This window comes from Saprolegnia diclina (genome assembly GCF_000281045.1).
Source record: "Saprolegnia diclina VS20 unplaced genomic scaffold supercont1.14, whole genome shotgun sequence".
Classification (NCBI taxonomy): Eukaryota; Oomycota; class Saprolegniomycetes; order Saprolegniales; family Saprolegniaceae; genus Saprolegnia; species Saprolegnia diclina.
The window spans coordinates 335,649-362,128 of record NW_008246081.1 but is presented as its reverse complement, the minus strand read 5'-3'; the positions used below and the strand labels follow the sequence as shown (position 1 = coordinate 362,128).

General features: G+C 61.5%; 13 protein-coding genes across 13 annotated transcripts; 7 read left to right on the top strand and 6 right to left on the bottom strand.

Annotated features, from left to right (window-relative positions):
• SDRG_05417 (hypothetical protein) lies at nt 1-4,096 on the bottom strand. Its single transcript, XM_008611131.1, has 14 exons — nt 3,934-4,096; nt 3,142-3,887; nt 2,992-3,093; nt 2,772-2,948; nt 2,352-2,729; nt 2,021-2,308; nt 1,766-1,981; nt 1,496-1,720; nt 1,319-1,449; nt 1,046-1,277; nt 881-1,000; nt 734-837; nt 325-688; nt 1-272 (listed from the first exon to the last, which is right to left on the bottom strand). Exons 1-14 carry the CDS (start codon nt 4,085-4,087, stop codon nt 222-224), a joined length of 3,288 nt encoding a protein of 1,095 aa, XP_008609353.1. The 5' UTR covers nt 4,088-4,096; the 3' UTR covers nt 1-221.
• A 104-nt stretch (nt 4,097-4,200) lies between these two features.
• SDRG_05416 (hypothetical protein) lies at nt 4,201-5,045 on the top strand (the record flags this gene model as incomplete). Its single annotated transcript, XM_008611130.1, has 3 exons — nt 4,201-4,602; nt 4,650-4,757; nt 4,803-5,045. The coding sequence occupies 3 exons, from the start codon at nt 4,201-4,203 to the stop codon at nt 5,043-5,045; spliced, it is 753 nt and encodes a 250-aa protein (XP_008609352.1).
• Nucleotides 5,046-5,053: 8 nt separating this feature from the next.
• SDRG_05415 (ATPase) lies at nt 5,054-6,647 on the bottom strand (the record flags this gene model as incomplete). Its single annotated transcript, XM_008611129.1, has 3 exons — nt 5,054-5,178; nt 5,230-5,424; nt 5,471-6,647. 3 exons carry the CDS (start codon nt 6,645-6,647, stop codon nt 5,054-5,056), a joined length of 1,497 nt encoding a protein of 498 aa, XP_008609351.1.
• Nucleotides 6,648-6,889: 242 nt separating this feature from the next.
• SDRG_05414 (hypothetical protein) lies at nt 6,890-7,634 on the top strand (the record flags this gene model as incomplete). Its single annotated transcript, XM_008611128.1, has 2 exons — nt 6,890-6,904; nt 7,233-7,634. 2 exons carry the CDS (start codon nt 6,890-6,892, stop codon nt 7,632-7,634), a joined length of 417 nt encoding a protein of 138 aa, XP_008609350.1.
• Nucleotides 7,635-8,313: 679 nt separating this feature from the next.
• SDRG_05413 (hypothetical protein) lies at nt 8,314-9,553 on the top strand. The gene has a single exon (XM_008611127.1). It carries the CDS (start codon nt 8,364-8,366, stop codon nt 9,417-9,419), a length of 1,056 nt encoding a protein of 351 aa, XP_008609349.1. The 5' UTR covers nt 8,314-8,363; the 3' UTR covers nt 9,420-9,553.
• A 621-nt stretch (nt 9,554-10,174) lies between these two features.
• On the top strand, nt 10,175-11,431 carry SDRG_05412 (proline iminopeptidase; the record flags this gene model as incomplete). Its single annotated transcript, XM_008611126.1, has 3 exons — nt 10,175-10,641; nt 10,685-10,877; nt 10,928-11,431. 3 exons carry the CDS (start codon nt 10,175-10,177, stop codon nt 11,429-11,431), a joined length of 1,164 nt encoding a protein of 387 aa, XP_008609348.1.
• A 1-nt stretch (nt 11,432) lies between these two features.
• SDRG_05411 (hypothetical protein) lies at nt 11,433-12,972 on the bottom strand. The gene is made up of 7 exons (XM_008611125.1): nt 12,826-12,972; nt 12,738-12,778; nt 12,497-12,688; nt 12,282-12,447; nt 11,961-12,237; nt 11,839-11,907; nt 11,433-11,789 (listed from the first exon to the last, which is right to left on the bottom strand). Exons 1-7 carry the CDS (start codon nt 12,915-12,917, stop codon nt 11,478-11,480), a joined length of 1,149 nt encoding a protein of 382 aa, XP_008609347.1. The 5' UTR covers nt 12,918-12,972; the 3' UTR covers nt 11,433-11,477.
• A 502-nt stretch (nt 12,973-13,474) lies between these two features.
• Nucleotides 13,475-14,494, top strand: SDRG_05410 (hypothetical protein; the record flags this gene model as incomplete). Its single annotated transcript, XM_008611124.1, has 1 exon — nt 13,475-14,494. One exon carries the CDS (start codon nt 13,475-13,477, stop codon nt 14,492-14,494), a length of 1,020 nt encoding a protein of 339 aa, XP_008609346.1.
• A 4-nt stretch (nt 14,495-14,498) lies between these two features.
• SDRG_05409 (hypothetical protein) lies at nt 14,499-14,968 on the bottom strand. The gene has a single exon (XM_008611123.1). The coding sequence runs from the start codon at nt 14,906-14,908 to the stop codon at nt 14,588-14,590; it is 321 nt and encodes a 106-aa protein (XP_008609345.1). The 5' UTR covers nt 14,909-14,968; the 3' UTR covers nt 14,499-14,587.
• Nucleotides 14,969-17,234: 2,266 nt separating this feature from the next.
• SDRG_05408 (hypothetical protein) lies at nt 17,235-17,904 on the bottom strand (the record flags this gene model as incomplete). The annotated part of the gene is made up of 2 exons (XM_008611122.1): nt 17,235-17,790; nt 17,846-17,904. 2 exons carry the CDS (start codon nt 17,902-17,904, stop codon nt 17,634-17,636), a joined length of 216 nt encoding a protein of 71 aa, XP_008609344.1. The 3' UTR covers nt 17,235-17,633.
• Nucleotides 17,905-18,085: 181 nt separating this feature from the next.
• SDRG_05407 (hypothetical protein) lies at nt 18,086-22,268 on the top strand (the record flags this gene model as incomplete). The annotated part of the gene is made up of 6 exons (XM_008611121.1): nt 18,086-18,179; nt 18,227-18,948; nt 18,997-19,737; nt 19,788-20,643; nt 20,693-21,945; nt 21,987-22,268. The coding sequence occupies 6 exons, from the start codon at nt 18,086-18,088 to the stop codon at nt 22,266-22,268; spliced, it is 3,948 nt and encodes a 1,315-aa protein (XP_008609343.1).
• On the bottom strand, nt 22,257-24,330 carry SDRG_05406 (hypothetical protein). The gene is made up of 5 exons (XM_008611120.1): nt 23,813-24,330; nt 23,658-23,759; nt 23,503-23,607; nt 23,240-23,448; nt 22,257-23,189 (listed from the first exon to the last, which is right to left on the bottom strand). The coding sequence occupies exons 1-5, from the start codon at nt 24,287-24,289 to the stop codon at nt 22,352-22,354; spliced, it is 1,731 nt and encodes a 576-aa protein (XP_008609342.1). The 5' UTR covers nt 24,290-24,330; the 3' UTR covers nt 22,257-22,351.
• A 605-nt stretch (nt 24,331-24,935) lies between these two features.
• SDRG_05405 (hypothetical protein) lies at nt 24,936-26,468 on the top strand (the record flags this gene model as incomplete). Its single annotated transcript, XM_008611119.1, has 6 exons — nt 24,936-25,266; nt 25,317-25,450; nt 25,495-25,698; nt 25,745-25,978; nt 26,029-26,126; nt 26,174-26,468. The coding sequence occupies 6 exons, from the start codon at nt 24,936-24,938 to the stop codon at nt 26,466-26,468; spliced, it is 1,296 nt and encodes a 431-aa protein (XP_008609341.1).
• Nucleotides 26,469-26,480: the final 12 nt, after the last annotated feature.

Below are 26,480 nucleotides of genomic sequence, written 5' to 3'. Positions count from 1 at the left end.
CGAGGATCGCAACGACCTCCTCGAGCTTCTTCTTGTTGCCAGTCACAAAGGTCACCACGCGCTTCGCCATCGCAACCAAAAGATGAGGTTGCACTTGCCCGACCACTCGATATTTAGTGTGATGCTAATATAGTCTTTGTAAGTGCGAGCTCAAGCAACCAACAGATGCGCTTGGCCAAGGATTGCCGTAGTGCCGTGACCCTCAATGCAAAAGATAGTACTCATAGATGGCCGCAGAGTACGCTGTAGCTCGTTGGCTCACTGGCATTGACCTAACCCGCCGTCCTGTATCAGCAGACTATACTGAGCACGGACGTAGCCTACCGCGTGCAGCCATTCGGGCAGCTGCGGCGAAAGGTACCAGCTCGCAGCGGGGGCGCGTGTGTAGCTGTCGCCGAGGCTGCTCTCGTCGCCCGTAAGCGTCACAACCTCGTAGGCCGCGGGCTCCGTCGGTCCCAGCGTCAAATGGCCGAAGTGCGGTCCCAGATACGACGCGTCAAAGTTGTGGGCAAACGTCATCGTGGTGCCGATCGAGCCAGTTGCGAGGTACGCCATGCGCTGCTCGATCGTCGACGTAGTGCTGAGCGACCCGACGACGTACTGGCGCACGCAGAAGTGGCGTGCGACCGCGTCTTGCAAGAGCGTGTCAAAGCCAAAGTGTTCGTGGCCGCACACAAACACCACCTGTCTAGACGCACGTCAACTTCTTCAAGCAGTAGTCACTTCTTCGTACGTAATGTCCTTGCGATGCCAGTGAAAGAGCACGTCGAGCAGGCGGAGGAGGTCGTCGGCGTGCGCTGGGAACGTGCTGCCGTACGGGCGCGGCTGCGTTTTTGCCTACAGCGAAGCTGAGGCGTCATGGTCTGAGGCAGCGCATGACCTTTTCGCGGAGGTCCTCGACCGAGTCGTCGACCAATGGCTGGTCGCAGGCCATGACAAGCGTCGTCAGTGATGGCTGCGCCAGAAAAGCAGAGAGCGCCGACCAGCGCACGTCAGCCGACTAGGCGCGTGCTCGCACAGCGTCCGTCCAAGAAGCTAACGGTACCGTTTTGGGCCACACAAAGAGACCAAAGGGTCCCCAGGTATGGCAAAAGGGATAGGGTTTGACGCTCGAGTCGGGCCAGAGCTGGAGCTGGTACTCGGATGCGATCGCTTGCAAGCGCGATGAGAGCACCGCCGTGTCTGCTGGCCGATCGGGCCGCGCGATACCCTCGGGCAGCTCGAGGACGTCGACTTCGCTTGGCACCATGAGGTGTGCGCCGAGCGCCAGCGCATTTCTGTGTACACCGTCAACCAGATGCCGTCGTCGCCGCGATACCTCGTCGTCGGCAGCGTCCAGTGGTGACGGTAGACATTGCGCAGTTGCTCGTCGACAAGGTCGGTGTCGGCGGCGACGGGGTGCAGCATCGCCCGCGCCGCATCGACGGACGCATGCTCACGCGGATGAATCTACGAATCTCGGCTTGAATATGCGACCAAGATTTACGCTCTGCACCTGGCCGCCGAGGTGCAAGACGAGCGTGAGGGCGCTGAACGGTTCAGCGAGCGACGCTTCGAGCGTGCTCCAGAGCGTCGGCGGCAGCACGGACCCTTCTGGCACCAACGGGAACGACCGCAAGCGGTCGTGGCTCAAGAGGGCCAAGTCGAACCGCGATGGACGCTCGGCCGGCGTCGCAAAGTGGCACAGCGTCGATGGCTCGGCGAGCCCGAGAAACGTGACCTACAAGCGCATGCCGACACCGCCCAGTGCAGGAGGGAAGCGCACGCTGTAGTGTTGCTGCGGTGCGAGCTGCGTGAAGTGAAAACGCTTTGGCCGCCGCGCCGGAAGCTTCTGCAGCAGTCGCTGGGTCGCGCCACTGACGACGTTTGTGACCAAACAGGTCACGAACGCATCGCGATCAACCTCGAGAAGAATGACACTCGAGAACGCATCGACGAGTCCGACGATTGGCCCCAGAAGCACGCGCGCCGTCGACGCCATCTAGGTGACGTCATGGAATGCCTGCTTGTGTGGTGCTACCTGACGATGGCGCGTCACGTGCAACGTCGGATCACGATCGGCCGACGCCGTGAGCTGGCACAAAACAAAGTTGGTCTCGAGTGGCCGCTCGATGGTGTGCGTCACGACGAACCGGTCGCTGAGCGTCGCGGAGAGTGCCGGCAGCGTCCGCGTCGACGGTGTCATCGTCATGGGGCCCACCACGTACTGCGGCATCGACGCGCGCATCGTCACGTCCTGTACAACCGACGCGATCGGCCAGCGCGTCGCACTCGCTCCGGACAAGAGCAAAACGAGTCGGTTGGGTCGCTATCGAGATTGCGTTAGGTGGCAGAGGATCAAGCCAAAGTACCTCGACTTGCCAGTCGGCAAGCAGCGACAAGAGTCGGTGCTGGTCCTCCGGTCGGCGCCCCCACCACGACGCACACGACGACGTTGGCTCGGATGCAAGAAGTGCTTCTACGCTCGCGCTGGTCGCATCAGCAATGGGAAGCTCGCTGCAGACGACAAGGACGCGTGTTCGCGGTTCGGCGAGGATGCTGGTGACAAAGTCCCACTGGGCGGGGCTCCACATCGGGTTGTCGGGCGTCGGGACGCCCCCCGGAGCCAGATGGCTGCCGCGCATGTCCAAGCAGAGAAAGGCAATGTGGCGCTCGGTCCAAACACAAAACTCTTCACCTCGGTCCACCGCGAGAAGCTCGTCGCGCGCCGCCGCCGCTTGCAACCGAAGCTAGCACTGTGACAACGCGGCGCCGAGATGCAAAGTACGTACTGCGTCGAGCTCGGTACGGAGCACGGCGACGCGCTGCTCGTACATCTTGGTTGTGGCAAACTCCATCCGGCGCTTCGAGATGGCCATGGTCTGCTCCAGCTCATGCAGCTCCAGCTGCCGCTGGGCGACCTCGCTCGTTGCTTGAAAACCGCTCTCGGCAAGTGCGATGCGTCGCGCCTACTTGTCGCGTTGCATGCATCTCCCTGGCGTGCTGCCGTACCGTCTCGGCCGAGAAGGCGCCAAAGTCGTCGTCCCAGAGCTGCCGCTGGTACTCGTGAAACACCCGGCGCGCTGAGCGCAAGAGGAGACGCATGACTTGCATCTACTCGGCGCCAGCGTCCAGTGATGGCAAGGAAGATCGCATACGTACGTGGAGCGAGGGCTGTTCGTGGTTCATTTGGAAGACACTAGCATGTGCAAAGTTGGCGTAGACATCGTGGTCGCCCCACATCATGATGTTAGACGTGTTGGCGAGGACGTCCCGAACGAAGGGGAGGCGCCACTGGAACCGGTACGCGTCGCGGAAGAGCGCAACGACCTTTGCTTCCATGGCCTCCCACGTCATCGTGCTCGGCAACGTCGTCGCAAGCGACTGCGCGTGGCGCGTCAAGAGCACGTAGCCTTGTTCAAAGGCTCGCTGAAGTGCAATTTGGCCGCCGAGGTGCAGCACATACTGCACGGGCAGTGGCATCGTCTCGGGCGACGACGATATTGCATCGCGCTGGACGCGCGCGGCGAGCTGCTGCCAGAGATCGCTCTCGCCTGGAGCAAACGCGTCCTGGCCGCTCACCACGGCGATTTGCAGCGGCGACGTGTCGTCGACGGCGAGCGTATGGAACGTTCCGTGGCACGTCCGCGCATCGTCTTTGCAGACGCCGCTAAACGCATAGTAGTAGGTCGTATCGGGAAGCAGTTGCGTGATGACAAAGACCACTGGCGCGCCGGCGGGTGCGGCGACCGTCACGCGGGCCGAGGGCACCTCCAGGAAGTGGCCCGTCATCCGCTCTTGGCGTGTGAGATGGCATGTGATGGCAGTGGCCGTGCTGACCTCGAGAAGAATGCGCGCCTTGTTGGGCCCGACGACGCCAACGACTGGGCCAATGGTGACGCGCACATCTACGTGCACGTGGTCGCCTCCTACATCAAGGGCGGAAAGTCATGCCTAGAGAGCAGTTGAGGACGGCGCCGTGGACGTGGACTTGGTGCGCTCGGAGCGGCCGGATGCCCACTGGGTTGGTCGCCGCGAGCACCGACAGAGTGCTCTCGAGTCGGTCGAGCTCGGACGCGAGGCCACGGCAGCTCTCGGTGTTGCCCATGCTCTGTCGTGTTGCGATCTTGCGGGCGACCAATCGGGATGCGCGGCGCTTCATGGGCCAATCAAACGCGCAGATTGTGGATCTTGGGCTGCAGAAAGGGCAGTTGACAAAGGATGGCGTTCGCGATCGTAAAGACGGTCCAAGAAGAGATGGCGTGGGTCGCGGACCTGCGTGCGTCGAGTCCCGAGACCGCCGCCATCGTCCTTGCCAACAGCCGCTTGCTCGTCGAGCTCGCGGGGCGTGGTCACGTCCGTGCGATCCTCGACATGATTGCCAGCGTCGACGACCTGCACGACCAGACGCTGTCGTACTACTACATCAAGATGTTCCAGGCCGCGTGCTTGCACCGGCGCATGGACGTCATGAAGCTCATGGTTGACCACGGCTTCTTCCTCCTGCATCCCTTCCTGCAGGACCTTTTGCATCGCGTCATTCAAGAGGCCACGCATGAAGACGACGTGCTCCAGCCCGTTCTTCGCATCCTTCTCCACGCGCATCTCGATGTGAATCACCAGGTCGGTCGAGGATTCTAGTGCTCTTGGTACCACGTGCATGAGCTTAGCGCAAGCCCGACCTCTGGACGCCGTTGCACGTGGCGTGCACCAAGAACTTTGTCGGGATCGCCGCCTTGCTGCTACTGTACGACGCCGACGTCAACGCCGTCGCGCAGGTTTCTGTGTTGATAACACTTGGGACGTGTGCTAAAGCGTGGCAGGACGACCTCATGCCCCTCAACTGCGCCGAAGCCGTTCTCAAGACCAACGACGTCCAGGTCGACGACGCGATGCGCGAGACGAACGTGCGACTCGTTGCGTTGCTGATGGAACACAACGGCAAGCGAACGTGGCGCCGGCCCACGCCGTCCACGGCCAAGACAACCGTGTTGAGCTTCTCGTCGTCGCACAACTTGATCGACGCAGCACCCGGCCGCCTCTTTGATACCTGTGACGAGAGCTAAATACTTGACTACTCCGGCTTCTTTGTCTTCTTGGTGGCGTACTTGGGCTCAAAAAAGGAAGGGGTTCCGAGTAGCGCGTCCGGAAGGTACGTCTGGTCGACTTGGCCCTCGTAGTCGGGGTTATACTTGTACTCTAGAACCATCGTATCAGATGTCAGATCTACATCGTGGGCGATGGCGGGACCTTTGCCGTAGCCGAGGTTGGCCATGAGGGGCGTCGGGGCGTTGCGAAGATGCAGTGGCACCTCCGGTGTCGGTCCCACCGACTGTAGCAAGAGCTCTTGCACTTTGCGATACGCCTTGTACGACTCGACCGACTTGGGTGCGCGGGCCAAGTACACGACGCAGTGCGCCAGGTTGATTTCACACTCGGGCATGCCTAGACCACTCTAAAGTTCTGAGTGATAGACCTCAGGGACAGCTACCGATCGTATGACAGGCCTGGAACGTTGCGTTGGCCAAGGGCAGCGCTTGGGCGTCTGCGAGGCCGACGTCTTCCGAGGCGATCACGATGAGCCGCCGAGCGACATACAGCGGATTCTCGCCGCCTTGCATCATGCGCGCGAGCCAGTAGAGCGCTGCGTCGGCGTCGCTGCCCCGCACCGACTTGTGCAGCGCGCTAATGCAGTCGTAGTGCGCGTCGCCCTTCCTGTCGTAGAGGGCATGCGACCGGCGGAAACCCGCCTTGACATCGTCCTCCGTGAGCTTGATTGTGTTCGAGTCCTTGGACGGTCGCTGGCCGTGCACCGCCATCTCGAGCGAGTTGAGCGCGATGCGGGCGTCGCCGTTGCACTGATGGGCGAGGTACTCGAGCGCCGCGTCGTCAACGTCGATGGTCGGAGGCGCCTCGGGGTCACAGCCGTGGGGTACGAGGAGGTTGCTGCGGACGCCGCGCTGCAGCAGCGCTAGGATCGAAGGCGTCGAGATCTTGTTGAGCGTAAAGACGCGGCAGCGCGAGAGAAGCGCCGAGTTGATCTCGAACGACGGGTTCTCGGTCGTCGCGCCAATGAGCGTGATCGTTCCGTTCTCGACGCACGGCAAGAACGAGTCCTGTTGCACCTTGGTGAACCGATGGATCTCGTCCACAAAGAGCACCGTCGCCCGACCAAGAAGCTTGTGCTCGGCCATTGCCTTCTCAAAGACGTCTCGGACCGTCGCGACTTTGGCGGTCGTTGCCGAGAGCGCGACAAACTTGGTCGCTGGCTGGACGAGCCGCGCCACTAGCATCGCAAGCGACGTCTTCCCGCACCCCGGCGGGCCCCACAGGATCATGTTGGGCACCTTGCCGCTCTCGAGCATGCGCCGCAGCGGCTTGTCCGAACCGAGCAGCTCGTCTTGCCCGAGAATCTCGTCGAGGCTGGTCGGGCGCAACTTCTCCGCCATCGGTGCGTTCGCGAGCGCGACCAGCTTGGTACGCTTTGCAGTTGGCTCGGGCTCGGCCTCGACGGGCCGCTTGGGCGGCGTCGGGGGTCGCGCTGGCGGGCGCTGTAGCTTGGGCGTCCGGGGCGACGGCGCCATGGACCGCGCCAAGCACTCCTCAACATGGGCCTGGATGTTGTGGGCGTAGAAGTGGCGCTCACACACGGGGCAGGCCGCGTCCATGCTCGTCGGAAAAGATCTCGTGGGCTAAAAACACGCCACGTACAGAGTTGGCCAAGTCGAGTTGGTGCCTGCTAGAGGACAGGATCGCTTTCATCGACGCTACGCGCTCTCGTTTCCTGTCCCACGTGACTCGCCCGCGTGACTGCCGTTGCCGCGACTCGAATCTTGTCAAAGGCGCGTCCGTAACGTCGAGCATTACGCCAGGTTCTGGAGACTGCAAGGCAAAGATCGCGGGAAGCGCCATGTCGCGCAAGATGGTACACAGCGATGGCAGTAGCGCATTGCACACTGCAGGAGACACGGATTGCTATTCTTCTAGCATTAGAGGTCATGCGTCGTTGCGGCTTCGAAGCTGCCAGCGTTATCTGGGCAGCGGAAAGCCGCGCTGTGACTCACCGCGGTTGCGTGCACCTAGTCCAAATCAACAACCTGTCACATTGCATAGTGCCGATGAATGCATGCGCGGGTAAAACCTCTCAAATGTGATATTATATTAATATGCGGAGCATCCACCAATGAAACGGTTGGTTGAAGTGGTTGGTGTAGACGCCCCTTTGCGATTGGCCCTTTTGGATTGCTACATAGCGCCATTTCCGGGAACGAACCATGGCCAAGTCGATTCGCTCCAAGATCAAGAAGTACTTCCGTCGTCAGCTCCGCAACACGATCGGGAAGGATGACCTCGAGAAGAAGCAGGCGCTCATCCAGGAGAACCTGAAGAAGACGCTCGAGATCCAGAGCGGCTCGACGCTCGCATCGCTCAAGCTTGCGATGGGCAGCACGAAGGCGCCGATGGTGCCCGACGTGCCGGACGAGGCCATGGTCGACACGGAGGGCGCGGTCGAAGCCGAGATCGCCAACGAGACGGCGCTCAAGCAGACCAACCGCAAGGACCATCTCCTCAAGAAGAAGAAGATCGCGGCCAAGGCCAGCAGCAAGAAGAAGAAGTTTGTGCACTTCCACACACTGCGGAAGAAGGGCGCATAGAGCGTCCTCGTCGAGTATTAATATTGGTAATAGTATCTGAACTACATACAAAAACACGCAAGTCGCATGCCGTCTCGCTGCATCTTCATGGGACACAGCAGCAGCCGCCGGCAGAGTGTCGAACGCCGCATCCAGTCCACGCTTTCTAAATACACGCCACCCGAAAATCGATACCGGTAGACACTGCGCGAGACACGGTGGGCGTGACTGTACATCACATTTGATGGCTCGGGTCTCTGACACGCAAACTGAGGCACCCATCACACAGGTATCATTCGTATGGCAGAAGGCCCCCCACGGACTCATCGATGGAGGACCGAGTGCTAGAGGCGTCGTCGTCCTCGACCCCGTAAAGAAGATGCACAATCGTCAGGACGTGCGTTCAAGGTGCGCAGCCAATCGGGGTCGGCGCTGCTGGCCGCCTGGCCAGAGTTACTGCCTCGATTTTACTAAAGCCGGCGCGAAAGCGGCTGGGATTGGATACATTTCTCTGCTTTTGAGGCGATTGCAACAAATTATTATGGGGATACTAACGTGATGAATTCGTTTCAAGATCCTATCAACTTCAAGTTGGGCCGCGCTTTCTTGGGAAAATTAACGCCAACCGGCCTTGTGGAGGAAATAAAGCGTGATTTTCTCCAGAGATGCTACGCCAGCATTACACATCCCAGTCGGAATAGCGCGGTCGGCTGGCATTAACCAATTCGCTTCGCCCTCCACAGTCCGAAGATGCAGCTCTCCGCTTGGATCCTCACGCTGGCCGCCGCCTCGGTCGCCGCCCAGAGCGGCTCGGGCTCGGCCACCGACGCCCCGATCAACGAGGTCACGCTCGCCACCCAGCCCGGTCGTTGCAACAAGTCCGAGGACTGCAAGAAGGGCTTCCAGTGCATCTCCGTCGAGTCGGACATCACCGGCGTCAAGTTGCTCAAGCAGTGCGTCCAGGGTGTCGTGTGCTCGGGTAACGTCGCTGGCGCGTGCCCCAGCTTCTCGAACTGGAAGCCGGAGAACTACCGCCAGGTCGAGCCTGTCTGCGCCTTTGTGCCTGCGCCGAACTGTAACTCGGCTATGAACGCCCAGGGCCAGGTCGTCCAGGTCCGCCGCTCGCTCAAGGAAGCCGCGACGGCCAAGCCGGGCAACGTCACGTGCTACCAGATGACGTACCAGTCGAACGATGGCTCCGACCCTGTCAAGGTCAACGGTATCTACCGCTGCGTCGACAAGAAGCTCTACGTGAGCAAGTCGTACGGTTTGACGTACACGCAGAAGCAGATCACGTCGTGCTCTGGTAACGCGTCGACCTCGGGCGGTGTCTCGGTCAACCTTGGCCTTTGCAACGGCCACGGCTCGTGCGCCCCGACCAACAGCTTCAGCCCCGATTACAAGTGCATTTGCTCGACGGGCTACTCGATCAACGACAACTGCTTCAACGCAACGGGCAACACTTGCGACACGTACGGCCAGTGCGGTCTTGGCAACTGCGACCTCGCCTCGGGTCTCTGCAAGTGCCCGCCGGGTTCGATCGGCAACCAGTGCTCGCTCTGCGATCCCACGATGAACAACAACACGGACGTCACCATGTGCAACGGCAAGGGCTCGTGCGGTATTGACGGCCAGTGCGTGTGCAACTCGGGCTACGCTGGTGCCAACTGCGCCACGAAGGTCAAGGTCAACTCGACGGGCAGCTCGACGGGCTCGAAGACGTCTGCCCCGTCGGCTGGTGTCGCCACGCACGCCTCGATCGCTCTCCTCGGCGCCGCCACGTTCATCGCTGCCGCCATGCTCTAAGCACTCTTGTATAACAAGCTACGTTCTATTGAACCTACTGGCCTTGCACCCGTGGCCACGTACATTTTAGTCGATATCCTATCTTTGCGAGCGAAGGAGCTCGTTAACGACGATATACATCACATTCCTCTTCCTCTTTGCGTCGTCCATCGCGAAAGTAGCTATCACCCCGCAAAATTTCATTCGCAGCATGGGATGTGCAGCCAAGAGCCAAGGCAAGGCTGCTTTGCAAGAGCAGGAATCCTGTCAACGATGCGCCTCGGCAACAGAGCTCTTGGAGCAAATACTTCGGCACCACTTGGCACCCCATCGGCGCAGCGTCCGCCCAACATGCTCCACTGTAGGCTCCAACAAAGCGTTGCTGATACAGTGCAGTCATCGGGATAGAAAGTGCAGCTGGGATACCCCACTTGCTTGCACGAGTAAAGGTGAAGCTCCGCGAGTCAAGGGAGTGATGAGGACTCGCAGAAGCTCGAGTCGTGCTGTGCAAGGCGCCGCTCCCGTTGCTGGGGTCGAAGCACAAATTGTAGCCAAGATCGCCTTGCGGTCAAAACCCTACCCCTGGTATCTGTGTACTTGTTTGTGGCAATTCGACGCTAAGTGCTGAGATTGGATTAAAAATGGATCTGATTCATACAAATATGATGTATATAAAATAAATAAGTGTAATCAGATTCGCGCTTGAAGGACGCCACGTCTGTTTGTGGGCCAATCCGGCGCAACGAGGGGCTGGCATTTTCCCGGAGACATCGAAGATGCAGCGACTCACCCGCACGGCTTTGGCGCTTGGCAAGACGCAGCTCCGCTCCAGCTCCGCGCTCGTCGCGACGGTACACCAAGCGACCGCGACGCCCCAAGGCCAGGCCCGCGCCGGCGCTCTCCTTGCGCTTGCAGGCTCGGTCGCGCTCTTCACGACGGCTGCCTGCGACGCCTCCAAGTGGGACCTCCCCGACAAGTCGCAGTGCACGGCCGAGGACTTCTTGTACCCTGCGATCAAGCCGTACAAGACAGGTCGTCTTCAAGTGTCGCCGACGCACAGCATTTACTACGAAGAGTGCGGCAACCCGAAGGGTAAGCCCGTCGTGCTTGTGCACGGTGGTCCTGGCGGTGGCTGCACGCCGACGATGAACCGGTACCACGACCCAAAGGTCTACCGCATCATCGCCTTCGACCAGCGTGGTTCAGGCCGCAGCACGCCCCATGCGTCGCTCGAAGACAACACGTACGCAATTACTCGCGCGAAACGTTAGCCTCATGGGACCTAGGACGTGGCACTTGATCGCTGACATGGAGAAGCTGCGCGAAGAGCTTGCGATTGAAAAGTGGCAGGTGTTTGGCGGCTCGTGGGGCTCGACGCTCTCGACGGCGTACGCCGAGATGCACCCGACGCGCGTCACGGAGCTCGTGCTTCGTGGTATCTTCCACATCCGCGACAAGGAAATCCAGTTCTACTACCAGGTAACAGCACGTCGATATTCAAGCAGGAGCTCATCATGTGTCGAATGCAGTCGGGCGCGAGCTTCATCTACCCCGACCGCTGGGAGGCGTACCGCGACGCGATCCCGGTGGACGAGCGCCACGACTTCCTCTCGGCGTACCACCGCCGGCTCACGAGCCCGGACGAGAAGGTGCGGCTCGCCGCGGCGCTCGCGTGGACGACGTGGGAGATGTCGACGAGCAACCTCAAGCCGCCGACGGACGCGGTCGACAAGTCGATGGCCAACGCGCGCTTCGCCGAGGCGTTTGCGCGCATCGAGAACCACTACTTTGTCAACAAGGGCTTCCTCCCGACGCCCAACTTTCTCATCGACAACGTGTATAAGATCCGGCACATCCCGACCGTGATCGTCCAGGGCCGGTACGACGTCGTGTGCCCCATGGAGACGGCGTGGGAGTTCCACAAGGCGTTCCCCGAGGCCGAGTTTCACATCGTGCAGACCGCGGGCCACTCGGCGGGCGAGCCCGGCATCGTCGCCGAGCTCATCAAGGCCACCAACAAGTTCAAGCCGTAGATTCGATGCTCGCATGACCGCAGTAGCATTTGCATCCCATAATTGTCTACGGCAGTACAAAGAGCACTTGGTTTTTGCCCGCAAACGGCAAGAATGCACTCTGGATGCGCGAATCCTTGGCGCGGAGGTACGCAATGTACGCGTCGTACGTACCCACGACCTCGCCATCGTGACGCCGGTCCGGGAACTTGCGGCTCATGACGCAGCACGGCACGACCGCGAACGGCTTGTTGGCTGCGAGGGCGCAGTCGACGATCGGCTCGGTCGCTTCGTCCGGGTGCATGCCCACAAACACCGAGGTCTCGGCAAAGAAGGCAGCCTCGGCGGCCAGAAGCGATGGGTCCAAGCACGCTTGGATCTACGCCAGAGGGTATTCTTCTTACATGGCGGATACAGCGTCGTCGTACGTGGCGGCTCGGCGTCGTCTGCGTCTTGGCAAAGTGCTTGTGGTGGACCTTGCGCGGCTGGCGTGGCCGCTATCTCCATACGCGTCTTTAGCGTTTGCATATCGTATGAAGGAGAGAGGTACGGGCTCGATGAGCGTCGCGGGAATCGCTCGCTTGTTGAAGAGCTCAAAAGGAATGTCGCCTTTGCCGCCTGCGACGTCGACAACGCCCGCGCCCGCGCTCAGTACGTCGACCCCAAAGGTTGCGACGAGCCAGTCGCAGAAGATGCGCGCCCGCTGCGCCTTCATGCCTTTCTCGTGCGGGTCGTGGACGTCGCCGTCGAGCGCCGCCTGCTCGCGCTTCTGCGTACCACGGCGTGCAAACCACTCGGCCCGCAGCGCCTTGTAGTCCTCGGGCGGTCTACCATGAGCGAATGAATGGTGGTGGTCGTCGTGAGGTGCTACCCGTGCCAGAAGTGGCAGTCGGCGCCGCGCACGCACGACGCGTTGTTGAAGTAGTACTTGCACGCATTGTGGCCTTGGATCTGCACGATGTTCGTGTACTCCTTTCGCTGTCCAAAGCTCTCGGACGGCGCAATGAGGTCGGTCGCGCCATGGCCAAACGGGACGCCTGCCGCACGCAAACAGTCGTCGACCAGCCTCCCAGTGTATGTATGTACCTGGATGCTGCTCTTCCCAGCGCACATTGACGACGGCCGAGCGCACGACGAGCAAGAGGTGCCCTTTGGCCGTCGTCTCGACGCGGCCGTCGAGTGTGACGGTGTCGCCCAAGTGCAGCGCCCAGTTGAGCTGCACGATGTCGTCCTTTGTGAGCCATGCGTCGGCAGCGCGGATCATGAGTTCGAGCAGCGCTAGACGCAAAAAGCCATCAGCATCGCCCTTCCAAGCCAATGGTTGTACATCCATCGGGCAACTTGATGTCGCCAAAGATGAGCGCCTTCCTAGATACATATCTGAGCGCGACGACAGCGAGCAAGCGTCGGCGTACGAGAAGCGCCGCTTGCGCAGGAGCTGGCCTTGCACCTTCACGAGGTTGCCGACGCTGGCCGCGACGGTCGCCATGGCCACGAGCACCACCATCTCGCCGAGCGTATCCGGATAGTGAGCGCTGCCGTTCGAGCGACTGGCGTGCGCAAGAAGCGTTTCGTACATTCGGTAACGCTCTATCACGTAACTTGCATTTCAATCTCGCGATCTTTGGCGATGCTACTCTTTGCAACTTCAAACAGTACTCGGGCCTTGGAGACGCGCTCTACTGACGTCGAATCGGTGTTCGAGTCGGTTCCCTGTCCGCCCTTACGCCCCCTTTGGTCGTTGGCCTCAGCGCGACAACGTCACGAGGGACTGCGTCATTGACACGATGACTCGCCACTATTAGAGCGATTTAAGCTAGTTGGCTTGAGGGGCGAAGCGACTGCGTAAAGACATTTCGGCAAAATTGTGTGGCGGGGGCACGAAACCTGCCTTTGCCGCCACAACTTCGGTCTCGCCGCTTCGGTGCCCGTGGCTCGAGCTCGGCGTTTGTATGGGCGGGAGAAGCGAAGTTCGAAGGCGTGAAAAAAGGACGAAGAGAGCGTCGGCCCATCTGGTTTGCGTGGATTATTGGGCGGGCGACTTTTAGAGTCAATTCGCCCGGCATGGAGAAGCCGAGCACGCTCGTGGCGCCGGTCACGCCGTCGACGGGGTACGTCAAGGACGAGGACGGGAAGGCGCCGCTGTACCCGATGCACATCAACCTCAACGTGATCAACAACGCGCCACCGCGCATCAACACCAACTACCCGCGGGCGGACCCGTTCGGCTTTGAGATGGACATGAATACGCCGTGCGAGAGTCCCGTGTACAGCGACGCGCAGACGCCCGGCGGGTCCATCGACGTCTCCAAGAAGCAGCGCCACAACTTGCGTGAGCAGCGACGAATCTTTCGCATTGGCACGCAGTTTGAGCAGCTCAAGAAGAAGCTTGAAGGCGTCGGGTTTGTCTCGTCCAAGAAGGACAAGCACAGCATCCTCCAGGCGACGATCGAATACATTGCCGCGCTCGAGCGCGAAGCCAACGCGGCCGGCATTGGGCCGCCGCCGCCCCCGACGACCGGTGGCAGCTGCAAGGTCGCGACGCCTGCAACGTTGCCCCGCGGCCACTCGAAAGAAAATTCGATGCTCAGCATGAACGCGTCCAACCACTACATGTTTAACGCGATGGCGTCGCCCGTGCCGACGCCGATGGCCATGGACTACATGTGGGCGCTGCCGACGGGCGCGCCGCAAGTGCTCCCGGCCGCCCCGCTCGAGACCGTGGACGAGTCGTCGGCGACGTTCAAGAACGTGTTTTTCCAATCGAGCATGCCCGCGCTCATCACCAAGCTCGACGGCACGATCGTGGAGGCAAACCACTTGTTCTTGGAGCTCTCGCAGGCCAAGTACGACGAGCTGCGCCTCCACAGCCTGTACACCATGTGCGCGCCGTCCGACGCGCCCAAGATGCACACGCTCGTCGCCAAGATCCTCAGCTGCGAAGTCAGCTCTGCCCAAGCCAAGATGTCGTGGCGCTTTGGGTCGAGCTCGCTCGAGCGCAAGGTGTTTGTGTCGGTCTCGGTCATCCGCGACGACGCTATGCAGCCCGTGAACGTGCAGTGCTGCATCCTGCCCCTGTCCTAACCGAGCCGACACGACACCGCTTATTTATGAGGAATCTTGGGTCTAGAGCGCATGTTCGTATCACGATATAGTAATATACTGCACCATGCATCTTCAGACGTCGTCGTCGTCGACGACGTGGTTCTCGGTGGTTCGCTGCGCCTCTTCGTGCAGCGCGCGGAGTAGCGTGTGCATCTCAGCCGGTGTATATCGCTGGTTCATCGCGCGATACTTTTTGAGCTGGATGACCCCGATCATCTCCTTGACCATCCACCGGCCGCGGCTCACCGCCTTCTTGATCTCGGCCTCATCGGCGAGCGCCGCTTGCTTGAAGAAGGATTCCTTGACCTTGGGCCGGACGTACTCGAGGCCTAGCGGGTAGTCCTTCCCGACGACGAGGAAGCGCTTGTAGAGGTCGCGGACGCGGGGCTGCATGCTCCGGAAGCCGTCGTCGTTCGCCAAGTGGAGCGCTTGATTTCACACGTCGAATCCGTGTGCAATATGTGTGAAACAAAAAACACGTGAAATAGAAGGTTTTTCACGCTCAACCGTCCAAACCGGTTGGCGTTGTCGGCTTTGTTGAAGCTGCAGGAGCCAATCGGAGCGCGCCGCGGTGGCTCTCTGAGAGTCCAATGGTCGCTGTATACTCAATTCAAGATACTTTGGTCGGCAGTGAGATCGACTCTCTTCGTCAGTCTCCTCACCATGGGCAACCCGACCAAGTTCACGACGGTCCCGATCGAGTCGGTCAAGCATGGCATCCTGCGCATCTTCAAGCTCAAGAACATCTCGCGGCCCGAGATCTGGGCCAACGCGAGCCTCGTCGCGCCGGGCAATGCGCCCGAGTGCGCATCGCGGGACGTCACGCACTTCTACTGCCACCTCTGCGACGATGTCTTCGGGCACGACCCGACGCGGCTGCAGAACCTGCACCGCCACATGAAGGCGAAGCACCTCGCCAACATCCAGCAGATCCAGCAAGACATGGTGCCCAGCAACGTCGTCGTCCTCACCGCGAAGCGCAAGGAACCGACCCCGAATTTCGTGCAGTCGCTCGTCGAAGACCTCCCGCTGCCCGAGCCCAAGCGATTGCGACCGCACATGTCCTCGGCCACGACCTTTCGATCGACCAAGCACGGCGCCCTGTCGCTCTTCAAGGTCAAGCACATCAACCGCCCAGAAATCTGGATGTACGTCAGCCTCGTGGCGCCGACCAACGTCGAGATGAACCCGGCGACCGGCTGGACGTCCCGCGACGCAAGCCACTTTTACTGCCACCTCTGCGACGACTGCTTCCCACACGACTATGCGCGCTCGCAGAACCTCCACCGGCACGTCAAGAACAAGCACAAGGCCGAGCTCGACGCGTACATGAAGAAGCTGCTCAAGTCCACCGAAGCGCGCGTGGCCGAGAACAAGCCGGCGCCCACTGCCACAAGCCTCGTGATGCCAAGTGACGACGTGCGGCGGTGCGAGCTCGCACTTGCCGAGTGGCTAGCGACGTGCCGGCGCCCGTTGGAGCTCGTGGCCGACGAGCCGTTCCAGCGCTTCCTCACGCTCGTACAGTCCACGCAAGGTAGTTTTGCGCTGCCATCGCGCGCGACGCTCGAAGCCCACATGGACGAGCTCTACGCGGCGAAGCGCAAGGCGATGCATGCGCTTCTCGACGACGAATGCCGGTACTTTAGCCTCTCGGCCAAGATGCATCTGTCGTCGCCCGAGCCGCACTTGGTCTGGACGCTGCACTACATCACGCCAAGCTTCGAGTGGCGGCACTTGCTCTTAAGCCACCAGTCGCTGCCGTCGACGTCGCGCGAAAAGCCGTCCAGCGACTGGCTGCTCCAAGCGCTCAACCGCGTCCTTTCCGAGTGGAACCTCTCGTCGTCGCACCTGACGATGATCGTGTCGGACGTCGACTGGCGCCTCCTCTTGCCGCATGTCCCGTCCATGATGTGCATGGGCCAGACGCTGCATGCGGTGCTCTGCCGCCTTCTCTATGGCAAGGACGACGTTGATGCAAATGCGCTGGCCGACGACCCGCCTTTTCTACTGCACTCGACCGAGACCGACGACGAGAGCAGCATTCCTGCACTCGTGCGGCGCCTCCTCACGCTCGGCCAGTACTTTCAAGCCACGCCCAAGGCCAAGCGGACGCTCGACCACTTTGTCTCGACGCACCAGCGGTTTGATGCGCGGACGACTGTCAACTGCCCGTCGCAGTGGCGAAAGCTGTACAGTCTCCTCTTCGAGTGGCAAGCCATGAAGCCCGGTGTCGACCTCTTCTTCTCTGTGGTCGAGACACAGCCTGCGTCGTTTCCGTTTCCTTGCACGGTCTCAAACCTCTCGCGGCGCGAGTGGTGCCTCCTCGAAGGGCTCCTCGTGCTCCTCGAGCCGTGCCTCGAAGTGATGCACGCTGTCTTTAGCCAAGCAGCGACCAACTCGCTCGCGGTCATGCTCTCGATCCTGCAGCTCTTTGCGAGGGACTTGGCGACGCCGCGCTTTTTTCATTTGCGCGGGTTTGCCTCGCTCGACGATGAGCCCGCCGTCTTGTGCGAGCTCAACGCGGCCCGGCACATGCTTCAAACGCTCCTCTTTGGCTTCCTCGACGACCACCCGGCCATGTGGACGTGTCCGCTGCACCCGAGCATCGCCGCGACGCTCGCGCACTGCACCGACGAAGAGAAGGCCCAAGTCAAGCACCGGCTCGCGACCGAGTGCGCCGACGTTGCCTCCGAGAAGCAGCTGCCAAAGAAGAAGACCAACACGACACGAAGCCTCAAGTACCTTCAGCAGGTCATGGGTGCGACGCGCGACGAGATCCTCGACTCGATGGGCATCGACACGCTCTCGGTCGAGGACGAGCTGCAAATGTACTTTGCAACCGTCGTGCCCGGCATTGAAGACACGCTTGGCTGGTGGAAGACACACCACGGTATGTTTCCGCGGCTCGCCGGACTCGCGCGCAAGTGGCTCGGTACGACCGCGACCGCCTTTCACCAGTCGCAAGATGAGTCGATCGACGAGGCACCGCGTCTCGGCGACGTGGCGGCGCGCATGGCCTTTCTGGCCGACAACAGCGTCCCGGAGGCCGATGTGGCCTTTGTCTAAGCGAATGTAGAATACAGTCTCATGTACAGTCGAGCGATCTTGCTACGTATGGCTAGTAGACAGCGCGGGCGATCGCAGCCCCGACCCACGCCGAGCCAAAGGCGAAGAGCCATCGGCGGTGGCCGACCTGCGCCGGCGGCGTCTTGGCGAGTTCATGGAACGAGTACGTGGCGACAGCGAGACACGTCATCGTGCCCGTGACGCGGCATCTACGTCATCGCCATCATGAGCGGGTCATGCAGCGCGTCGTATCATCTCTCGTACTCGAGGCAGTCGACGACCTTGGTGCTGCGCTTGCTGCTGCTGCTGTCCTCGTCCAGCATCTTGAAAATTTGCCATGAAATTTCGCCCGAAGTTCGAAGCTCATGGTATTATTAGCTAATGTGGGGTGAAATTTTGAGTATTTATTTTCAGAGGTACAATAACGGGCTCCGCATACAATTAGTACGACAGGCCGCGCGCTTTTGCCGCACGGAGCTTCGAAGTATAAGGTTTGGAGGGTCCATGTCGCCGTACCTTGCCGCGCCCAAGTGCAAATTAGCGCGCATGGTGGACCTCCGCCCGCCCGAGTCGCATGAGATCGAGTGGGACATCGTCGGTAGGTAGACGATGGCATGAACGTCTAGGGCTCAAGAGAATGGGTAGCGCGCGAGCTCGAGAGCCCGCTCCGGAGCTTCCACGACGACTTTGTCCAGGCGCTCCAGCCGTCCTTCCTCGAGTTCTCGGCCAAGCGCAGCATGCTGCACGCGGACCAGCTCCATCTCTTCTTGGCGCGCCACTTTAGCGGCCTCCAGACCAACAAGGAGTACACGCGCCACGTGCTCGAGACCATACAGGACATGCGCATGGAGCCGCCCGTGCACATGACGTACGAGTCGGACCCACCGGTCTCGCACCAGTACATCACCTTTATGGAGCTCAAGGCGACGCTGCTACTGCCGACGATGATCGCGCAGCGCCTCGACGCGTGCGACCCGTATGCGCTTGAGGGTAGTGTGCAGATGTCGCTGCCGCCGCCGCGGGCGAGCGCACCACCGCGCGTCGCACTGCCGAGCGCCAAGAACGAGTGGCACGAGTTTCAGTTTGAGATTCAACGCTCCAACGAGTTTCACATGGACGTGAGCAAGCGGTCGCGGCAGTGGCTAGGCGGCTCGCAGCGGCCACGCATCCTCGTGCTCAAGGATGGCATCCTCGACATCTTCAAGAAGGCCGACAAGACAAAGCCAAAGCCGAAAGCGAGCAAGTCGATTTGCCTCGACCACATCGACGCGCTCAGCACGGGCAGCGGCCACACGTTCATCGTGCGCACAAAGGACGGGCGCAACGTCACACTCTCGTGCCACTCGGCCGAGTCGCTCACACACTGCGTACGCCCGTTCATCATGCGTACACCGTCGTATCGTCCGCTGCTGTAGGTGGCCGAGATCGCAACCCACTGTCTCTTCCACGTCCTCGACACGGGGCAGCCGCCGGCCGAGCTCGCGAAGTTTGTGACGGCCGGCGCGCGCCTCAACGACGCCATGCGGCTACTACCGTCGCTGCAGAAGGTGGGCCTCGTCTCCTTCCCCGTCGTACCGCTCTGCGCGGCGTTTGTCCTCGATGGCCTCGACAAGAAGAGCAGCCCCGAGACGCGCGTCGCCATACTTCTCAAAGCCGGCGCGCGCCCGGACGCGCTCTTGCGCTGGGCGTTCGCGTCGCACTTCTTTTTACGCAAGACGCCGGTGAGCACGAACGTCCTCGATTTCTTTCTCCGGCACAAGTTGCCACTGTGGACGGCCGGCGACGATGCAGCCCACTGGTCGCTCCTCCAGTACCTCTGCCTCGTCCGTGACGTGGCAAGCGTGGAGCGGTTTGTACGACATGCGACCGCCGCCGACTTGGCGCGCGCCTTGCAACACGTCAACGCAGCGGGCGACTCGGTGCTCCATGTCGCCGTCAAGCGCATCCATGAGCAAGACAAAGACGACGACGCGGAGCGCATTGCGTGTCTCCTCTTGAAGGCCATCGCCAAGCACACGACGGAGCATCCGTGGCTTCATCAGGCCGACGCAGGGGGCGAGTCGCTGTTGCACATGGCGCTCAAAGCCCGCATGTGGAAGCTTTTGGACCACCTCTTGGCAATGGTGTCGTCGTCGACCGGCTGCAGCGACAGCAGCGTACGTTGCATCTTCGTCTTCGATAAGGCGATTTGCTGATGGTGATGTAGGGCTTTTCCGTGCTGCACTTGGCGATTCGGCTCCACGCGCCCATCAAGATTGTCGCGCGTCTCATTCAGCTCTGCAAGACAAAGCGCAACAGCAGCAAGAAGAAGGACGTCGACGGCCTCGAGCTGCGCGACGACGACGGCGCCGATACACCGCTCACACTCGCCATCAAATGCCGCAACGAGGCGGTCGTCCAAGAGCTCTTGGCGGCCGGCGCCCAACCCGATGCCGTGAGCGACTGGGGCGCGACGCTTGTCAGGTCGCCCGTGACGCCCACTGACACCCCGCTGCACGTAGCGATCAAAACGGGCTTGCCGGCCGCGGCGCGCGCACTTGTGCTGCACGGAGCGTCGTGGTTGACGCTGGACGGCGTCGGGTCGTCGCCGCTCTCGCTCGCGCTGCGCTATGGCATGTACGCGCTCGTCTACGAGCTCCTCCACGTGGTCTCGGGCGATTTGGGCGAGCTCGAGTGGACCGACCGCCACGTCGGCGACAGCGTCGTCGGTCTCGCGCTCAAGGCCGGGCAGCTCGAGCTCGCGTGTCTGCTCCTGGACCTCTCGCCCGAGGTCGTGCACGTCCAGCACCTTCGGACGAACGAGTCGCCGCTGCATTACGCCATGAAGATCCGCGTCTGGCTCGAGTACCTCGAGCCCAAGTCGCAAAAGTACAAGAAGACGCGCCAAGCGCGCGTGAAATCGAAAAGCGACGGCGACCTCTCGACGCTGCTCACGGGCGACTGGGCCGCGCCGTCGTACGATCTCCAAAGCCACTTTTTTGTGCAGCGTGCGCTCGAAGGACTTCTTCTCGGGCTGCTCAAGCGCGTGCCGCCTAGCCTCGTCGTCTTGCGCACCGAACGAGGTAGAAAAATGCTGCTGGGTCGAGCATCTATGACTGTACTTGGCCATAGATCCCATGGCGCCCGGCGAGCCGATCTTTCACTTGTTCAACAGCGACGACTGCATCACCGACCACCAAGTCGACGCGTTCACGCCATTGCACGCGGCCGCGCGCGGCGGTGCCTCGACCAACCACATTCTGCGCTGGCTGCTTTTGCACATCAAGCACTGCCGCTTCCGTGACACGCTCGGCGTCACGATCGGGTTTGACGAGACGCCGCTGCACGTGGCGATCGAAGCCGGCGCGGTCGAGAACGCGCTCGACTTGCTGCGCGTGTTGGGCAGTGGGATCGAGGACGACGGCGCCGCTTTTGTCCGCGACGCCGTGCGCCGGGACCAAGCGTCCGCCTTGCACCTCGCCTGCCAGTCGCCGGACGCCAATGCCGCCGTGATTGCAGAGCTCTTGGTGCAAGGCGCGTACGCCGAAGGCTGGGACGAGCATGGCGATGCGCCGCTCCACGTGGCCGTCGCCCACGGCGCGTCGTCGACGATCGTGTATACGATGGCGCGGCTCGGCGTCGACATGAATGCGCGCACCGAGGACGGGCGCACGCCGCTCATGGTTGCGCTTTGCGCCAACAACGACAGCGCGTTCGACGCACTCGTCAAGCTTGGCGCCAACACGCGCGCGGTGGTGCCGGGCACGCGCCACGGCCTCGCCGAGCTGGGAGCTGCCATGGAGGCGCTGAGCCCGTCGATCGCGCATACGCTTCTCGACGACGTACGTGCATATGCGCGTCCCGACGTGCTCCAGCAGATTGCCGACGCGAGCGAGTGCTTTGCGTCTGACCAAGTGCCCGGCGACGTCTTGCGGCCCACGTACCGAACGCAAGGCAGCATTGGCTCCAAGAACGAGTTTAGCATCACGCGCTTGTCGCTGACGGCGGACGCGGCGCCGGTGCTGCCACCACCGCCCATGCCGCTGTCGTCGTCGAGCAAGACGGCGCTGCCACTCAAGAAGTGGATCGAAACCGCTTCGACCGTGCGCTCGCCGGACGAACTCGTCGAGCACGCACCGTCGACGAGTACGAATGCCACTAAGGTCGTCAAGAAGGAGCAGTTGTGGTGGCTGCGCCTCAAAGACGAGGAGAAGTCGACACTGCAGCTCGTGGCGAACGAAGCCAAGCTCGCGGCGCGCGAGTGGCTCCTCAAGCGCATTGGCAAGAAGAAGATGCTCTCCGACTCGCTCGTGCTCTGCCAACAGTACTACGCTGAGAAGGGCATCGACCTCGACCCGGTCCTCGCCCGCAAGGAAGCGGAAAAGGTCGTCGTATCTACATACCTTCCGTCGCTCATGCTGCGTAGAACTTTGTCGACAAGCACGTGGCCGAGGCCGTCTCGGACGCCCGCATGGAGATCGAGCGTGAGAAGCAGATGATCGCGCACGAAGCTACGCGGCGCGTCGCCAAAGACCCGCTCTCCAACACGAGCGCCGTGAGCTTTGCGGCGACCTCGGCGACCTCGAGCTTCCTCGTCGAGAGCTTCCTCCTCGAGAACCTCGAGACGGACGACGAGGTGGACGACGACGTTGCCATCTACTCGGACGTCTTCGAGTGGAACTTGGACGCTCGCAATACGCTCTGCTAGTCCTCGTACCTTATTTAATCCTACTGCGCTATTGCGTCGTATCTTCGACGCATTTCAACAGGCAGATTCATCATATTAACCTCTTACGCGACAAAGGTCGACGGCATGTCACCGACGCCACCCGCGTGTTCGTGGACGGCCTGCGCCACCTTGAGCGCAAGGGCGTCCGCGCCGTCCTGCGTCGCCGCCTCGGCGTACACACGGACTGCGTCCTCCGTGCCCGACGGTCGCACAAAGGCGCGGGCACTCGGCCCGGCAGCGGCCACGAGCGCTGAAATCGCGTCCTTGAGCGCCTCGGGCGCCGTCGCCTGCGTCTCGTCTTCCGTGCACTTGACGATCGTGCGGTCCGCGATCTTGACCTTGGTCTGGCGGCTCGGAAGGTCACTGTAGATGCCATCCCACTGCGTAATCGACCAGTCGCGCTGGATCAAGAGCACTTCGGTGAAGAGGAGGTCGCTGAGCGCATCGCCGACCGCCTGGTTGATGAGCTGGTACGCGGCAAGGAGGTGCGAGAGCGCGTGCTTCTTCTTCTCGTCCGAGACCGAGCCCTCGAGGCGGTGGAGGCGGTCCATGACGCTGTCCTTGATCATGACCGTGCCGTGGCCGTTGGCCTCAAAGTAGATGCCAATGTCGTAGTCGAGCGCCTTGTGGTGGCAAAACTTGACGCCTGTCTTGGCCATGACGACCTGGACGTTCTGCGACGCGAGGTACGCGTTGGCCGCGCCGTTGGCGTACGCAGTCTGAACGACGCCGAGCGACACCTCGTGCGTCAGATCGAGCGCCTTGAGCTTCTCGGCAAAGAAGCCCGCAAAGAGACACGCAATCTTGTCACCGTCGAGCAAGTGCCACTCGCCAGCGTCGTCAAAGTAGTGAAACACGATGCGGTCGGCGTCACCGTCGAGGCTGCACGCGCGCTTGCCGCTGCATTTCCACGTCAGTCGCTCGCATGGAAGGACAAATGCTAAACGTACCGGTCTGCGTCGCGGGAAAAGCCGGCGGGGTGCTTGCGCGCCTTCTGGGCGTGTTCAGCGCCGCATTCGTGGTTGAGAACACCGTCTTCGGGCGTGTTGCGGATTTCGACGTGGAGCATGTCGCCGAGCTCCTTGGCGAGCTTGGTGAGCTGGAGGGCACCGACGCCGTGCGCGCAGTCAACGTACAGCGGCGTGCGCAGTTCGAGCTTCTATTCCCATGGTGATCATATGAGTCGATGCGAGCTCGAGGACGACGGCGGTACCTTGGGGTCGACGCCGGTCGTGAGCTGCTTGAACGCATCAACAAGCATGTTGTAGTAGCCGGTCTCGGAAGCCCAGTCGCCCTTGTTGTACTGCTCGTGGTTCCACTACACCGCACCGCGTTGGGCGTCGCGCTTCTGGGTCGTATGAAACATACCATGCGGATGTAGTGGTGGAGCTGCGGCGTCGTCTGCAGACCAAAATCCAAGACATTGCCGCCAAGGAGGAGCGCGCCCTCGCGCGCGAGTTCCGACAAGTGCTATGACATGCAGCCGGTGAGTCACGCAGTCTAGATGGAGACCAAGAGAGTACCTCGCTCGAGACGCGCGTATCCTTGGCAATAAAGATGTTGCCGGTCGTATCCAAGTCGATCTTCTCGGCGCGGACGATGCTGTCGAGCACCTCGACCACCTTGTCCGTGTTGGCGTTCGCGAGCTGCATCGCGTACTTTTCCCACGACTGCGCGAGCATACCGCCGTCCGCGTCGACGAGCTTGACGCCGTTGTCAGGCGCCGCGTTGTGCGAGGCGGTGACCATGAGGCCCGTGATCTTGTGCTCCTTCTTGGAGCGGAGGACTGCGAGCATGCCCATGCGGTGGAACGTCGAGCCGAGGATGTCGGCGTTGTCGCGGAAGCCCGCGGTACCATAGCCGAGCACCTTGTCCGCCAGAGCAGCCGGCTTGGCGTGCTTGGGCAGCTCATCCATGAGGCGAGGGACCTTCTCGAGGATGCTCGAAGTCGCGTTGATCGTCGGCGTCGGCGCGGGCGGGGCAGCAGCGGTCGAGCTCATCGCAGTTGGTGTCGTCTAAGCCCCAAGAGGTCGAACGGAAAGTGAAGGCGTCAACATCAAACGGCCTCGGTTATCCGGATGCATCCGCACCCAAATAGTGTACTACTGCCCACCCTCCTCGTCGCGCGACGCTGTCGCCTGAAGGGGCTGTTCAAGCACGCTACGGGACCCAGCACCACAGCGAAAGCTTGTCCGAGTGTAGAGCAGGGCTGCTGTGTGCTAGTCCGAGGCCATCACTGTGCACCCGTCCTTGGCGTCTTCCACGTGCAGTACCATTGTCTCTACAGAGCAACCTGCAACAGATTGCGGCTTCAGCCCACGGGCTTGGACCCCATCCTCGCATGCACGACGAAGTGCACGACGACCTCGCCCAATGCTACAAGCAGTAGGTCAGGCTCCGAGACGAGCGACCCGAGGCTCGCCGCCATGCGTTCGTCGCGGAGCCTTGCGCCACTCAACGGAGCTGCAGCATCGTGGCGCCACGTCACCTCTTGCAGGCGGCCTTGCCCGCCTTGGTGCTAATGCGCTGCATGTTCATGTAATCGCGGTAAGAGGGTTGGTAACACAGAGCAGCACAGTATTTTTTATTGACACTATATAGCGGTGTGGTTTGCTCTGGAAGATTTGCGATCCGACGACCTGCGGCATGGACAAGCCGCGCTGGAGCCAAGGCCGGGCGCCGACCAAGATGGACGACGCGAAGGTGAAGAAGCTGCGCAAGGTCGAGATCCCGTTCTCGGCGACAGCCGCGTCCCAGTGGAAGCAGCTGCGGCAGACCGTCTCGGCCGCGCACCCGGAAGCAACGGCGCGCGTGGCCATCGCCCCCGTGCGCATCGGCGATCTCTGCAGCGAAGACAAGCACAAGGTCGGGAAGCTCGTGCGCCAGCTCATCAAAGTAAGCGGCGAAAACGACGCCAAGCGCTGTGAGCTCCAGGACCTCTCGGCCAAGCACGCCGACCTCCAGCATCGCCACCAAGGTAGCTTGCCCGATAGCCCTGTCCATGGCACTTGGACGCTGCTTCTTTAGACCTCGAGTCGAAGCTCAACCAAGCGCTCGAGGTGATCCAGACCTACCAAAGCCGCGTGCAGGGTTTGCAGAAAAAATCCGAGCGCGAGCAGCTGCAGCTCGAACACGCGCTGGACGCCCTCGACCGCTGCCACGTACGCTCGAGGATGACGCTACGATGACTGCAGTGATCGAGTAGGCCGATATGGCTGCCTTCAAAGAGGAGATCGCTCGCCACGGCGACGCGAGTGCGCACGTCGAGGCCAGCCACCGCCACGCAGCGCAGCAACTGCGACTCGACCTTGACGCGGCGCGTCAGGAGCTCGAGCTCGAGAAAAGCAAGCACCGAGAGATCGCGTCACAGTACGACACAATGACCAAGATGCTGGGCACGATGGAAGAGGTGGTTCTCGACCATGCCGACTGCGCGGCTCACGCGTGGACCCCAGGAACAGGAGCGCTTGCATCACTCCCTCGAGCACTCGATCGACCTCTCTTCGCTGCTCAACACCACGTCGACGCCAGACGCCAACGTCCAGCGCATCGTGCACATGTGGAAAAGCCGACTCGAGGACGCGCTTTTGACGCCAGGGTCCCCCGAGAAGGTCGCCCACCGGCTCTTTGGCGCGGCCAGCCGCCAAGATGTCGGGACGCAGTGGGAGGCCCGCGGCCTGCTTCGCGAGGTCCAAATTGACGCGTACATGGCTTTGTCCACGTCGTGCTTTGCATATAGATTGGGTGCAACACTGAGGACGACGAACCTTGCTTGCGCCAAGAGCACCTCTACAAGAAACAGACGCCCGTGCTGCCACCCTCGCTCGTCGACAGCGAGTATCGATCTATCGACTTGATACTGTGGTGACAAACGGCGCCCATAGGTTCTACGAGCTCTCGCTCTTTGAGCTCGTGAGTGCACTCGAAGAGCACAGCACCGAGCCGCGACGATCGCCACAGCGAGCACTGGAAACAGCGCAGCGACCGCGCACCAAGTGGGCCAACTCGTACTTTGACGGGCTGGCGCCTATAGGGGCAGGGCTCACTGGCGACGTTGGGCGGGTGTCGCAGGGCCCGCTGTCCGCCACGGAACTCTCGATTCGCGACGCTGTCGAGGCCGACATGCAGGAAATGCTCTCCGATGCGAGTTTTGTGTTGTGCGACTTGAATCGGCAGTGAATCGTCGGCAAT